Below are 15,898 nucleotides of genomic sequence, written 5' to 3'. Positions count from 1 at the left end.
GCAGTGCGTCCGCTGGTCCCGGCCGTGGTGAACATCATCCAGCATTTGCTGAAGCCACTGACCCATCCTATAGTCGAATATCTTTCGGATGGCTAGGTCGTGTTTAGCATCCCAAATGAAGTAAAGCTGCAACAAAGAAGCTTTAAATTAAGTTACACAAGATAGAGGATATAAACTAGCAAAAAAGAATTAAAAAAGAAACAATGAAAGTAATTACTACCCATTTTTCAAACCAACACTGCCTGGTCTCGGTGGAGATCCTCGTGTAGTTGGGCTAGGGCATGTCATACATTAGTTTGATGACATTCTTTATCTCCTGAGTACATGCATTCTGGTTCGGAAAAAACCTAACAACAACCCACAAACAAAAATAAACCTAAATCCATTAAACAGGAATCAATTTTTCAAGAAATCTCAACAACAATAGGAATCATAATTAATAAAACTAGAAAACAATAACCATCATCATTCCAAATCAACTTAAATCCACTAAACAAAAATTAATTTTTCAGGAAATCTCAGCAACAACTGAAATCATAATCAATAAAACTAGAAAACAATAAATAGGAAATGCGATACTTATCCCATGCCGCCATTAGACCAAATGTGCAACTGTACGATGGTAGGTGGTCGAGCGGCATCAGCTGCTGCCTCACTGTCGTGGCTAGACTCCGGGGCCGCGGCATCCGTCGCTGGAGTGGGTGTCGCCATGGATGCGGGCTATTGAGCAGTAGGAGGCGTCGTCATCACCGTAGACGGCGTCATGTAGTTGGGATTAGGGACCATGTTGAATGGTTGGTCCACTAAGCCCGCAACATGTGGCATGACCGGGATGGTTGGAGTAGAGTAAGAGGATCTAGAAGTCCCGGGGTACCGGAGAAAACCCTCCCTCTATCGCAACCACGGCTGCAACCACGATCGGCAACCTGATCGGCAGCACCTCTTCCTGTCGTCATGTTTGCATCTATCAAAACCAGCCGTAATACAGTCAATGAACATCTTTCAGACAATGTCAAACAACTCCAGTAACAATATTCAGCTATTCAGTTTAATAATCAAAACACTTTTCAAAACTTTAAATTCAAAGTTCAAATTCAAAATTAAAATAAGAAAAACCAATTCAACAATCAATAAAACCTTAGCATATTCATAAACTCAAATTCAGTCATCTTCAAACACGTATAAAAATGTAGTTTTCATAGGAAAAATATTTATTCTTTACATATATTTGATGATGTGTTATCCTATAACAAAAATATTTAACATAATTACACAATCTATTTTCATTGGTAAAACAAACAATACAATTAAATGTGTCATTAATATTTTAAAAACAGTTGAACTAGAGAATTAATTTTTATTTCTATCTCATATTAATATTTAAATACGCATCTTAAATTACATACTAGAAGAATATCCAAAATTTTGTTAAAAATAACCTCTAAAATTAAAATAAAATATCTAAAGTCATAAAGTTTTGATGAAAATCACCAAAAAAATGATTTAGAATTAAAATAAAATCTTAATAAGTATAAATAAAAAAATGTTGACTCAATATAGAGATCTCAATTAATTCAATATAGAGATTTTCAATCAACAAAACAAGGTATAATCTAATCGAATTTCAACATGCATCAATATTAAGCATACAAGCTTCTATTTTTAATATTCTCCTTTGAATCTGTTACCTATTGTTGTAGAGATAGAATCAATTCGAAGAGGAGAAGTTGGGCAGCGACGGTGGTGGTGGCGGTAACGAGCAAACACCAGAGAGAAGAAACCTGGGGAGCAACAGTGGTGGCTCTGTGATGCGGTGCGGCGGTTTGCAATTCGAAGAATAAAGAAGGTTAACAGTCAAGTGGCAAGGAGAGAAGCGGGAGAAGAAGAAGAACGAAAGGGTCTCAGAGGTGGGTAGGCTGATGGCGATGGAGAGGGGGCTGTGGTGGTGGCAGTGTCGGCGACAGCAGATGGTAGTTTTGGGGAGAGGAAGGGAGAGGGAAGGTTTTGGTGGTTTTGTGAGAGAGGGAGTGAATCTGAATGAGGGAAAAGAGGGTTTGCATTTTGAATTTACATCCTAGTTACTATCAGATGTGTCTGACGATAATACTTTGTGGATCACTAAAACACATTGTTTCACGAACTAGCGTTACCGTCGGACAAATCCGTGGATATATCCAACAGTAAAGAACGAACCATTTTATTTTTTGTTTCCCTCCAAATATTACCAGCGGAGTTACTGTCAGATCCCAAAATCCACCAGCAATCACTAAACCTTATGAATTCAATGACATTACCGCTGGTAAATTTGACGATAATCTCGTCGCTAACGTCCGATGTTAAATCTGATGGTACTCAATGTTTTTCTTGTAGTGAATAAAGATTCATTGAAAATTCTTCTTCTTTCTATGTTCACTTTTTTAAAATAGTATAAAAAGTCAAATTACTTTCAACTTGTCTAAGTGCTTTTTGTCAGAATGATAGCTTCCTATTATATTGTGTTAGTTGTAAGAGAAAAGTCAAATGGTTTAACTTCTTGAGTTTAAGTACGTTTTTATATTTGAACATTAGAAAGTAGAAACTATGATGCTTTTTCTAAAATATGTAATATTCTCATGTTTTTATACTAATTAGTCTTTTGAGATATCATATAGCTAACATATGATACTCCTACAACTTGAGTAAAAGATTGTGCTTAATAGAGATATTACATCTAATTAGTTACTTTATGAATTTGAGACATTATTGTCCATCAAAATTAATTTATAAACTACAAAGAAAACGCAACAAAATGAATTGCCTATCAAAGATTATTGGCTAAGGGTGTTTGAAAAGATAAGTGACCATGATTAAGAGAGAATTGCAACATTTGTGCAAATTATTCAAAAAAAATCATAATAATAGAATTTCACAATTGTTGAATTAAAATTAAGAGATTAAACTATTTTAAAATCAATGTTAATTTAAAATAAGTAGAGTGTTTTTTGCTTCACCAAGATTATTTTGAATTATTTCCAAACACATGGCCTATAATCAGTTGGTTGGTCACCACATTTAAAAGATAGTTGATTGGTTTTATATATCTCTGATTGAGATGATTAACAATAACAAATATAATATAAGTTTTATAATTTTTATTTAACACTTTGTTCAAATATTTCTAAAATACTAGAGAATTTCTTTTAAAGTCATAAATGAAAACTTAAAAGGTATGAGACCTAAAAAAAGTATCTCAATCAATAGAGCACCTAAGAATATGTGTGTTGAGCAAACCAAACCATTAAAAAAATTCTTCTCTCTCCTACATTAAGCACACTGCACCAACAAAAAAGAAGTATACTTCATATTTTTCTAAAGGAATAAAGAAATAGTGAAAAGAAAAAGATTTTCAATGTTAAGTTCTTATAAGTCACTCATGATATAAGAATCCAGAAGAGCATAGTAGCATAGTGAAAGAAAGAAAGACAAAAGAAAAAAACTAAAACCAAAAGAAAAGATAAATTTTGTATGGAGAAGAAAGCACAAGTTATTTGTTCTTATGCCCATTTGGCAATAAGAGTCATTAAACCAGCTCCTAAAAGAAGAGAAATATTTGCTCCTATTTGAAGTTTACCACTTTTTTGCATTCTTGGATTCAGAAAATCAGCAGCAAGAAGATCTACAAGTGCCATATAGATTAAGATTCCAGCTGAAGCTGCATTAAAGACTCCTTCCACAATAAGAGCTGTTGAACTATTATCATCATAAACATTAGAGATTCCTATGCCAATTGCAATTCCTATTGGTGTAGTTAGAGAGAAGAACAATCCCATAATTATAACAGATAGCCTTCTAAATTTTGCCTGAAATAAATTTTGTCAATGTACAAATATCAGACAATAATATGTGATTTTGTTTTCAAAGAAGTATTTATTTCTTTTTACTTTTCATTTTAGGTGGATAAAATTTTATAATTTTATTTTTTAATAATCTATGCCCCTCTTTTGTTAATAGGAATTTGTAATTATTATTTAACTTTTAATATTTTAGGTGCACAAAAATTTGAAATATGATTTTCTTTATTTTTGCTAATCTCTATCTTTTTTTCTTTTTGTTGGTAATCGATGTGTGCAATAATGTCTACCATTTTTTTCAATTATTTCATTAAATAACAAAAATATAAATAGAATGAGTTTCGATATAATTTTCTAATAGTATAACTAATAATTCTCTGAATTTAAAAAGATAGTCAATTATAAGAAAGTAGCGTAGAGAAAAAATTTAAAAAGAAAAGATAAAGAAAAAGGGTGTGAAAAAATTAACAAAGGAAAAAAAGAGCAAGAAGAAAAATAAGGTAGAACCAAAAAATAAAAAATCAAAAGAAGTGTTGATTGAATTGGAGGAAGAAGATCATATATCATCTAGCGAAGAGAAGTTCGACAATTTTTAACTAGAGGTGGATAAGATGTGGACGTTGGGGAGCAAGCTGAGACTAACAACGTTGGAAGCATCAAAGATAAACAAGTATATCAAAGATGTGAAAGTTGAAGCTTAGAAACTAAAGAAAAGAGATGCAAAAGTAACAAAAGAGAGAGAGCGTGGAAGAAAGAAGGTGAAGGGCATCAAGTTAGGTTGTTATGGGTCTGAAAAGTTGTGGGAGGGGGAATAGGCATGGTTAGAGAAATGGTATGCAAGAATACTATTAGATTTCTGGGTTTGGTTGAAACAAAAATGACTAGTCTTAAAGTATGAAGTAAGGGAAATTTGGGAGAATATTAAGTTTCAATGGGAGTGGTTTGAAGCTGTTAATAGTAGTGGTGGGTTATTGTGCATTTGGAAAATGAAATTTTTACAAATAAATAGAGTTATCAAAGGTGTAAGGTGGATACGTATTATTGGCACTATTAAAGATGTGAATGAAAGGGCTGATTGGGGTTATATATGCCCCTAATTCGGTGGGAGATAGGAAAACTGTACGAGAAGAAGTCGCAAATGTGAAAAACAGTTTTGATATTCTTGAAATTGTTTTTAGAGATTTTAATGTGGTAATGAAAGCAAAGGAAAGAAGCAGCGAAATAGTATGTAGTTGTAACATTGATGATTTAAAAAATTGGTTGCAGCAAATGGGGTAATGGAGTTACCACTATGCGGATGAAAATTTACTTGGAGAAGTGGAAGATGTGCGAGTTTGCTGGACAGATTCTGTGTCGATCCTATTTGGATCCAAAAATATCCTGGGCTGCAAGTTAGAGCGGTGAAGTGCTCAAAATCTAATGATGTTCCACTTATCAGGGAAGCGAGAACTAAAGATTGGGACCTAAACCCTTTCTGTCCCTTGATATTTGGTTCTTACATCCTCAATTCAAAAGGATGTTTGATGATGAGCGGAAGAAGGTAAAGTGCATCAGTGACAAAAAAAAATTGAAGAATATGAAGTCAACGCTGAAGGAATGGAATAAGAACAAATTTAGCAATATTGAACGAAAGATCAAATGCTTTGAAGATGAAATTGTAAAAACAGAGCAAAATTTAGAGTTTGGGGTGAATCAAGAAGTAAAACTCATTAGAAGGCAAGCTCTTAAAAATCAAGTGGAAGTATGGTACAAGAGGATGGTTGATTTTTGGAGGCAGCAATCTAGAGATAGGTTTATCAAAGATGTGAACAAGAATACAAAATATTTTCATGTAAAGGCATAGTTGAGGCAATGTAAGAGCCAAATTCAAAAGATACCAGAAGAGGGAAGAAATGTGAAAGATCCTAGAAGAATAAAAATGCAAGTTAGGAGTTATTTCAAGAACTTATACACTCAAAAACCTATGCCAAAAGTGCTCTTTGAAAAAGTTTTGGTTCCTAAGATATCGAAAAACGAAGCAGTCCATGTTGAAACCATTCGTAGTAATGAAGAAGTAAGAGTTGTAGTATGGTCGTGTAAATCAACAAGTGTGCCAGGCCCTGATGGCTATAACGTGGGCTTCATAAAGAAGACTTGGAATACTATTAGAGTCGAGTTCACAAATATAATGAAGGAGTTTTTTCCTGAAGGAAATATGGCTATGGATATCAACACAACTTGGGTAGGATTGGCTACTAAGCCAGGCGGAAGTAAAGAGATGAAAGATCTTCAGCCAATTAGTATGGTAGGAAGCATATACAAGGTGATATTTAAGGTGATGGTGGCAAGACTAAGGCCACTAATGGGTAAATTGATAGGAGAAGTGCAATCAGCTTTCATTTAGGAATGCCAAATCTTAGATGGTGCGCTAATCGCATGTGAAACAGTGGCGTGGTTAAAGAAGACAAAGGGCAAAGGAGTAGTTGTAAAACTGGATTTTCAAAAAGCTTATGATTTAGTGAAATGGAGCTTTGTTCAACATGTGTTAAAGAGGATGGAGTTTGGTCAGACATGGAGAGCGTGGATAAGGGCAATGTTGGAGACTGCCTCAATGTCGGTGTTAGTTGATGGAGTGCCCACAAAGACATTCTAAATGGGAAGAGAACTTAGACAAGGAGATCTAATTTCTCCATTTTTATTCTCGTTGGTCGTCGAAGTGCGGATGCGGTTGCTAGAAGGATTGTAAGTCGTTTGAATAGAGTGTCATTAACACATTTATAATTTGCGGATGATACAGTGCTATTTTGTCCTCCAAAGCTGAAAGTTCTAAGAAATTACAAAAGAGTTTTAAGATGTTTTGGGATTATAGCAGGGCTGTCCATAAGTCTATAATCATTCTAGTCAATTGTCATGAAAGAGTGATATGGAGATCGAAGCGAGCTATGGGTTGCGAGGTGAGAAACCTACCAATTAAGTATCTTGGTATCCTCCTTAACACAAACCCAAGGAGAATTGATACATGGAAGCTAGTCTTGGAAAAAATTGAAAAGAAATTGAGCAAATGGAAGTCAAGTTTTTTGTCAAAAGCCGGGAGGATAGTTATTATTAAGTCAATGATTAATAGCTTGCCAACATATTACTTGGGATTGTTTAAAATGCCAAAAGAAGTGGAAAGAAAAATTATTTCTATACAAAAAAATCTTTTGGGGAGAAAATGGGGGAAAGAGGGGAATGCCAACAATAAAAAGGAGTACGATACAAATACCAAAGGAGCATGACGAGTTGGGCATGGAGATTTGGCTATGAAGAATGCATTCATGCTATTTAAATAGTGGTGGAGATTCTCAACTGAGAGTGACACTTTATGGAAAAAGATAGTTACTTCATGTTATGATATTGAATGATCATACTCCAGCAGTGGAACACATTTGCAAAAGGTCTTATGGACCTTAGAAGGATATTATCAGCATAGCCAATGCGAATGAGGTATAGTGTGAAATAGCTTTAGAGGATGGAAAATATGTGTGGAAGATGAAAACACTATAAAATTTTTGAAGGATCACTAGATAGCAGACAAGAAATTAGAAGAAAAGTTTTCAAGATTGTTTAGAAACACAAATAAAAAAGATTGTGCCATTGATGAACGTGGGTTGTGGTCCAGCTCAACGTGGGTATGAAATATCAGACAAGATTCTAAAAACTAGACCGGACCAGTCAGTTCAACCGGGTTAATCGGGAACTGATTAGTTGGCCGGTCTGGTTAATACTTAAAATTGGCCTACAAAAAATTGATCGAACCAGTGATTAACCAGTGAACCGGCTGAACTGGTCTGTTTTTTGAAAGTCCATTCTTCATTTGGCATCAAAACAACATCGTTTTAGTTTGAAAAAAAAAAACAAACAAAACGCGCAAAAGACCCCCCAAATGCACCAATCCCCTCTCCCATCTCTCTCACTCTCAGTCTCACCAAAATGGAAAAACCCCTAATTTCAAAGGTGGCAACTTTAGAGAGCAACGGAAGAATGAGCGGAACCCTTGTCGGCGCATGGCAGCGGCGGAGGAAGTTGGCGATGGAGGTATGTCTAAGGTTGATGTGCATGACTTCTTCCATTGTTGCAATGTCTCTCATGGTTACTGCAAAACAAGCTACGAGTAACCATTCTTCTTCTTATTCCATGTTCTTTGATCTTATATTGCTTCATTATCATTCCTCTACTTCCTCTTCTCTTTCACTCTCAGTCTCACCAAAATGGCAAAATGCCCCAATCTCTCTCACTCTCACTCTAAGCTGCTGCCACTCTTCTCCTCATCATCGTCTCTGTGCTCGTCGTGAAACCCACCTCTGTCCTCGTCGTCGTCGGCTGCCTCTTTCTCGTAGTAAAAAATGCCTCTCTCTCTCTCTCTCTCTCTCTCTCTCTCTCCCTCCCTCCCTCCCTCCCTCCCTCCCTCCCTCTCTCTCTCTCTCTCTGTGCATGCGTGCGTGTGTGTGTGAGAGCACCACTCTCTGTGTGAAGTGTGAAGGTACCCATACCGCTGTGGACTCTTCACCATCATCGTGAGTTCTTCAATCTTCGCCGTCCCTCAACATTTTCTTTATGGTTTTCTTTATTTTCAATTTTTTACTGATTTCCTCCCTTTTTCACTTTAGTATTTTATTTTTTTCCTTTGTTGTATGTGGAACGAGTTATTGATTATTTATTAATTTTATTTATTCTGATTTATGAGTTGCTTCACTTGCTTGTTGCCGATTTTTTTTTTATTTTCAGTTGATGGTGCTATGATGCATTGCTTCACTACATTTTTTATATTGAAATTTTTCTAGTTTTGAGTTGTTTATGACTTTATGCTATAATTCTGATTTTAAGTTGTTTATAAATTTATGCTAATTTTTTTAATTTGATGATTCTGTTTGTTGATCTTTCTAATTCTGAGTTGTTGATGTGTTGTGGTGCAATATAGAATTATTGAAAATTTTGAGGTGAATATGCTGATTTTTTCTTATTATTATTTTGATTTGTCATTTTCGTTTATGGTGAGTGTTGATAATGGATGGAAAATAATTAAGACTTTAGTAACTCAGTAAAAAAAAAAAAAAGAAAAGAAAGAGAAAAAAATGCACATAACAAAGAGGTAAATAAAGTACAACATAGTTATCAAAGAAAACGGACATGGTGGTCTTGTGTTGTATATAGATCGGATTTAAATCTTTATATAACAGGCGGATACTTGACTGATAAAGAGGGCAGATTGCATTGTTTAATGAGAAAAATAACAAATAAAACTTCATTAGTTAATGCTACATTAAAAGGAGTTCAAGTGAGATTACAGTATTTGTTGAAAGAAATGCACATAAAAGAAGAGAATATAACCATGGTGATCAAGAACAAAGATATAGTAGATTGGTTATTGAAAAAAAAAAAAAAATAGGATGGGACCAGAAATTTTTAAAAAATAGAACAGGCAATGAAGGTCAAATCCTAAAGAATGTGAAATTAGTACATGAAGGAGAGCAAAGATTTAAGCATAAAAATCAATGGGAAGGGATGGTAATAGAAAATGAAGAAAATTAGATCGAGTGAATCGCTTGAAGGATGACTATAGTACACTAAATTAAAGTACTGGATAGGTGGACATTATCAAGAATAACAAGCTAGCTTTGGTGATATAAAAGGGATAATATGCTTATCGATTTTAATAGTGGGTGGAATGTGGTTATTCAAAGGTGACAATTGGCTTGTGTGGATGTAGCCTGAAGGGTGTGAGTTAGCAATGGGTACAAATTACAATACAGTGATATTATTTAGAGTAAAAAAAAATTACTGATTGTTGTTATATTGTATTTCGTTTTGGATGTATGATTTCATTGTTTGTTAGACTAAGTTACTACTTCTTCTGTCCGGAACTATTTTTTAAAAGTTTTGTTATTCTTGACAGCAATGTGGAAGGAGATACATAACCGTCATAGGTTGTTATTTCTTCCATTTTAGGTCGAATTTGTACCGAATAATCTAAAAGAAAAAACTAATTCTTTGGATTTAATTTTTTTCTAATATTTTTACCTATGCGATGCACAAACTAAATATCTTTTAAATTAAAATAATTTCTTATAAAAGTTAAAAACATTTTTTTTGTGATGAATGAATTTTTATAGTCATTATTTTTAGATAATAAAATAAAATTATATACTGTAAAAATCTAACCCAAAGTTTGAAATAATAGTCCAATATTTTATTTTGATGTCTTTAATAATCCAACATTTGACATCTCTTTACGGAATATTTTATTTGTATAATTAGATGAAATTGTAAAATTTTTTATATAATTGGATTTCTAGATGAAAAAAAAAGGAACAATAAAAACTCACTTTCATGTTGAGGATGAGTCTGTAGAAAGAAATGTAAAACCGTGTCTCATATTAGATACACTTTTTATATTTTACGTTATCTTTTTATGTTAAAATTATTGTTGGTATTGTATTTAAAAATTGAGATTTTTTATTAAAATATTGTTTATTGTATTTTTTTTCTTTACAAAATCAAGTATTATTTTATTGCAATGAGAAAATAATATAAATCAAATACTTTGTATTTTTAGAACAAAGTAACTCCACATATAAATTAAATATATTTAAAAAAAATTAAGGAATTGTTTAAATTTGTTTGAACAACTTAAAAAAATAATTGACAAAAATATTAACTGAATTTATTTTATCTTAACTAGTAGATGAGCATACAATATTAATACTCCAAATTAGTTTGTATAATAATTGCTCCAAACAAATTAGTAGTTAATAAATATTAACATAATAGTTCATGATATTTTATAATAAAATTTGATAAATTAGTTTCAAATAATATAAGATAAACTAATCTTTTGTCTTTTCAAATTTTAGGTACTTTGATTATTTTATCATATTTTTTTTTTAGAAAAAGTACAAAATTTGTCACATTTTAAAAAGTATTATAATATGATTTATCTTTTTATTTTATTAAATACTTATAAAATATTAAGAACTAATTTATCATTTTTAGAAATTAATTAGTTTAAGTAACTCTCAAATCGAGTTATTTTTTATTCGGTCCAATAACAAATTTTAATTGTGTGGTCTCATTTATACGGGTCGAATCGATTTAGATATGGATCACCACAACCTATATGTAATCGATTTAAAAAGTGAGCAATTCAATTTGAGAAGTACATTAAATACCCCCTCACAATTTTACCTCCACTATTTCAATTACTATTACTAAGGTGATAAGGATCTTAAACGTGAAAATAACTTTTCACTCTATAAAAAAATAATCACTCTTAATCATCTAATATCATTTTCACAAAAAAAAATTAAATTTAATCTACAACTCTATAAATACCCTAATATTCAAGTTTTTTTTTCAATCCAAATTCATTTCAATCCGTTAAAATTCTTATTGACTTAGGTCTCACTTCTCATTTTACTTTCATTTTTTTCTTCTTTATCACTTTGATTGTATTCTTTAATTTCAAAATTTTAGAAAGTTAAATTTTTTTATTTTTATTTCAATTATTACAACTTCTTTTATTATTCATTCTTTCTCTATTTCACTTTTTTTTTATTTGTGAATTCAAACGTTTGATAATTGATCACCTTAATAAAAAAAATTAAAAACTCAATCAAATAATTAGATAGCTGAGTAAATATTGACAATGCACTCTCTTATATTAGTTGTGTTATTTTTGAAGAACAAAGGACCACCGTATAAAATTTAATAATTAGAAATAGAAATAAATAAAAATAGAGCAACGATCAAATTTACATTTTTTGTCATATGAGCATATATTTTTCTGTATGTGAAACATGAACTTTATAGTATTATATAAATGTGGAATATAAAGAAAATAGCTTTATAAATGTGTCATTAAGCAATTTTTAAAAATAAAGAAATTAAAATTTATATTTATATGTATTTCTTAAACGATTGATATGCATTTTATTATAATAAAAATACTACATGTACACTAAATTTAACCACAAAAATTAGCTATTATGTATTTATATTTAAATACATGTATTGTTTAACTATTTTATAATGTGTATTTTGTATTCTAATGTATAATATTATGTTAGTAGCTAATTTTTATGACTAATTTTAATATACATCTAACATAAATGTTATTCTTATAACAGTGGCAAAAATATTAAATTATTAAAAAAAATATTTATAATACCGTTTGAATCGATTTACAAGATAATATAAAATTGATATAATTATTACGATTTGAATTATATCTATTTGATTTTGTTTTCTAATATAATCCAATTGATTAAAACGATTACAATTTATATTGTATGGATTTAAATTTATTTTTTAATCTAATCTAATTTAAACTATTATAATTTGGATTGAAGAAATATAACCATTTGAAAGATTTAAATTACAAAATAAAAAAATTTAAAATTGAATAAGATATAATTTAAATTACAAAGATCTTAAAATTCAAAACTTGAATTCATTTATTGTCTATTAAAATTCGAAGTTATTGAGTAAAAATATAAATAATTAAAAAAAATAAATATAAAATTAATTTATTTATTTAAAAAAATATCCACTTGTATGCACACCTAAATTTCTCGTCAACTAACTAAAAGTATGTCAAAAATTTTAACTCATTCTAATTCAAGGGCTTAATTTAATTTGGCATATGTTAATTGCTAAACACTTGAATTACAGCTCTTTTTTTAAGTTATGATCAATGTTCAAAAAAATACCAAAGGTCCTTAGTTTAACCAAAAAAAAATTAAAAAATCTGTATAATATCTATGAGATGAAAAGAATAATAAAAGTATTTTAAGAGAAAAAAAATTGAATGGCATTATTATTATTATTTGATATTTATGAGAGTTTACTATTATATAGAATCAAAACTAATAGGGTCTTTCACCAAATTAACTAATGGTTAATTAAAAATATTAAACAAAAATAAATATTAAAGGTTATAATTTTGTTTAAATTATTGATAGTCAATTTTGTCAGCATTTTAAATTTTTATAATAAAAAATAATTATTTATTATTTAAAAAATAACTGATGATGTATTACCATATTAATAGAAGTAATTAATTTTTTAATTTATTACTTAAAAAGCCGGTCATTTAAAATATATAAATTTAATTAGATTTTTATGTAAAAGTATGTACATTAAAGTATATAAAAATTAAACTAATGTTCTTTATATTAAAATTTGAAATCAAAAAAACAATTTTAAATACATAAATATTTAAAAGATAATAAAATCTCTCTAAATTAATTTAGATTTATTTTATAATTATTAATTATGTCTAAAATAAACACATAATATTAAATATAATAAATATATAATTTTAAATTTTATATATAATTATAAATATTAAATTAAATATAATAACTTTCAATTATTTACTGATTTGAATCATTATAACAAACACAGCAAGTCTCTAAACATTCTTTATAACGAGATAAATTTATGTCTCCATTTTATTATCTTCTTTTTCCTGAATGGGTGTGATTTCAAATAATAGTATACTAATCTGACTAACCATCTTTCTATGTTTTCAAATGGGTTACATATAAGTTTTTACAAAAAAAAATAAATGTCCATAGCCTATTATTTTATTTAGGGTAATATTCCAAATTAATTTTCAAAAAAATTTTAGTCGGGTAATTTATTTTCAATAAATTTTAGTCACTAAATCAGTTTCTAATTTTTTTTATTAGATAAATTTTGATTAAAAATTAGATAAATTAATCTCTATATCATAGTTTAATAAAAGATATAACCGTCTCTAAAAATTTATAAACTTCTCAAATCAAATCTTTTATATAAAAAACGATGGAGTTGAATTTGTTTAACAAAATAAAAATTTAAAATCTAATTTAATGATTAAAATTTTTTAAAAACTAAAATATTCAGACTAAAAGTTTTTTAAGAATTAATTTAAAGTATTACTCTTTTATTTGCTCGTTTACTTTTTTGGAAGCACATTAACCGTAATTTGGCAATTCTATTGCTAGTCAATAAAATCAAAGAATATAAAACTGCACATATATAGTTTACCTGAGTTGTTCTTAAAAAACTGCACATATACAGTTACCTGTGATATGACGCGATGACGAAGTAGCTCTGAAGACTTACTGGGAACAAAGCCATGTGCATGACCATGTGTTTCGTGGAGGTGAAGATCTTTTTCTGTATCTGTGGAAGTCTCTACTTGTGCCTCTTGGAAATGCGATTTTTGAAAATAAGCAGTGGCATAAGCATCAACCATAAGGGTTCCCATACTAGTGCACATGGCCACAAATCCAGTGAAAGGAAAATCTCCCCAAGGATGATCGTGCAAACAAGGTGAGGTTAGATTCTCGAACGCATCCGGCAACACATGAATAAATCCGGTGGCCAATATGACACCTGCCGCAAAGGCCTTAATTAAGAGGAAGATGTCTTTTTCTGGACTTATAGCAGGTATGAGTTTGCCGAGAAATGGAATACAAACACCAATTGTACTGGCAATTAGAATGGATATAATAGCTGCTATCTTTAACTTCAGCGACTTGCCTTTGTCTTGGACTTCTTTTGATTCATCACAGGTGCACTCAGAAACAACTACACTTGGGACAACAAGCAAAATAAGAATGCCATAGATCAAGAGTACTTGGGTATTTTGATTCATCTCATTCATAGTGAAAGTGTATTGAAATCAGTGTGTATGTAAGAAACTGAACAAAAATAAAATTATATTTATAGGAGACCAACATCATCATTCCAAAATAATTTTATAATTGAAAAATATTTGTTGACATAATAACTTATAGATCTTAAAGATTATTATAATTTGACCAATATAATATTATATTTTTTAAGTGTATTCATCTAATTAAAGATCAACTCTTTTAACATATCAACTTTTATTTATGAGATAAGTAGTGTATTGAAGTACATCTACATTTTATTAATAATATTTTTAATGTTAAAATACTTGATTTTTTTAACTCAAATATACTTGCTAATTAATTATAAACATTTATGAACTATGTTACAATTTTTCGGTCTTTAGTTAGACTTTTATAAACATCAAAAGTGTGACATTATGTCGACACCATATGCTACAATCAATTAAAATATAATTTTTAAAATACTTAAATACAGAAAGTCTACATATGGAAGAGAAAATTATGTTACTATGTTAAAACATGAAATAGAAGTATATGTTAAAGTATGATTTATAATAAAAATTATTTAAAATGATATTGATATCAGTATAAAAGGTATTATATTATTTTTAAAAGATATCAGTGTCGACATTTATACTTCGCACATAGTGTATGGCTAACTACATGTCTATATAAAAGGCGTATACCTTACACAGTGTATGACTCACTACATGACTATATGAAAAGTTATGCAAATTTCTGTACATGATGTGGGTATGATTATAAATTTAATAGGTGTGGATAATGTGAATATGATTCTAAATATAGTAACTACACAAAAGGTTGTGTGAAAAGCTATGCATATTTATGTGATAGTAAACTTGGATAGTGTGATTGTTTGCATATGATTGTTAATATGGTAGATATAAATATAGTTGATATGCATATGGCTACTATTGCTAATAAAATAAATTAATTCTCAGTTTAGTAAAAATTATAAACAATAATAACTAATAAATTATTACAAATTTTAATAATTAATAATTACTAAGTTAATTATTAATTATTAACTACTACTATAAACATAAAAATTACTTACATATACAAAATATTAAATATATTCTATAATATAATCTTCAGCATATGTGATATCACATTTTTTTATTTTCTTTTTCTTTTTACTTTACATAAAAAAACATATACTAAAAATGAATGAGAATATTTTTTTTAAACAAATACTTAAAGATAAAAATAAAGTAAACTTAGTTAATAATATATACTGATAATTACTAATACTGTTCTTTTTTTAATTAATTAAGTATTTAAACTAAAAGATAATTTACTAAATATTTCAAACAAACCTAAAATCAATAAACATATGCTAAAAATTAATAATATTAATTCTTCCATTTCAATAAATAATTA

General features: G+C 29.5%; 1 protein-coding gene across 1 annotated transcript; it reads right to left on the bottom strand.

Annotated features, from left to right (window-relative positions):
* Positions 1-3,368: 3,368 nt before the first annotated feature.
* On the bottom strand, positions 3,369-14,574 carry LOC112805705 (zinc transporter 5-like). Its single transcript, XM_072197247.1, has 2 exons — positions 13,918-14,574; positions 3,369-3,839 (listed from the first exon to the last, which is right to left on the bottom strand). Exons 1-2 carry the CDS (start codon positions 14,500-14,502, stop codon positions 3,534-3,536), a joined length of 891 nt encoding a protein of 296 aa, XP_072053348.1. The 5' UTR covers positions 14,503-14,574; the 3' UTR covers positions 3,369-3,533.
* Positions 14,575-15,898: the final 1,324 nt, after the last annotated feature.

This window comes from Arachis hypogaea, chromosome 6 (assembly GCF_003086295.3).
Source record: "Arachis hypogaea cultivar Tifrunner chromosome 6, arahy.Tifrunner.gnm2.J5K5, whole genome shotgun sequence".
Taxonomy (NCBI): Eukaryota; Viridiplantae; Streptophyta; class Magnoliopsida; order Fabales; family Fabaceae; genus Arachis; species Arachis hypogaea.
The sequence above is the reverse complement of the archived record's forward strand: the minus strand, read 5'-3'. Positions and strand labels throughout refer to the sequence as shown.

Coding starts and splice junctions, on each gene's coding strand:
- LOC112805705 (XM_072197247.1), bottom strand. CDS start 14,502: ATGAATGAGATGAATCAAAATACCCAAGTACTCTTGATCTATGGCATT. Junction 3,840..13,917: donor GTCATCGCGTCATATCACAG/GTAACTGTATAT, acceptor AATTTATTTCAG/GCAAAATTTAGAAGGCTATC.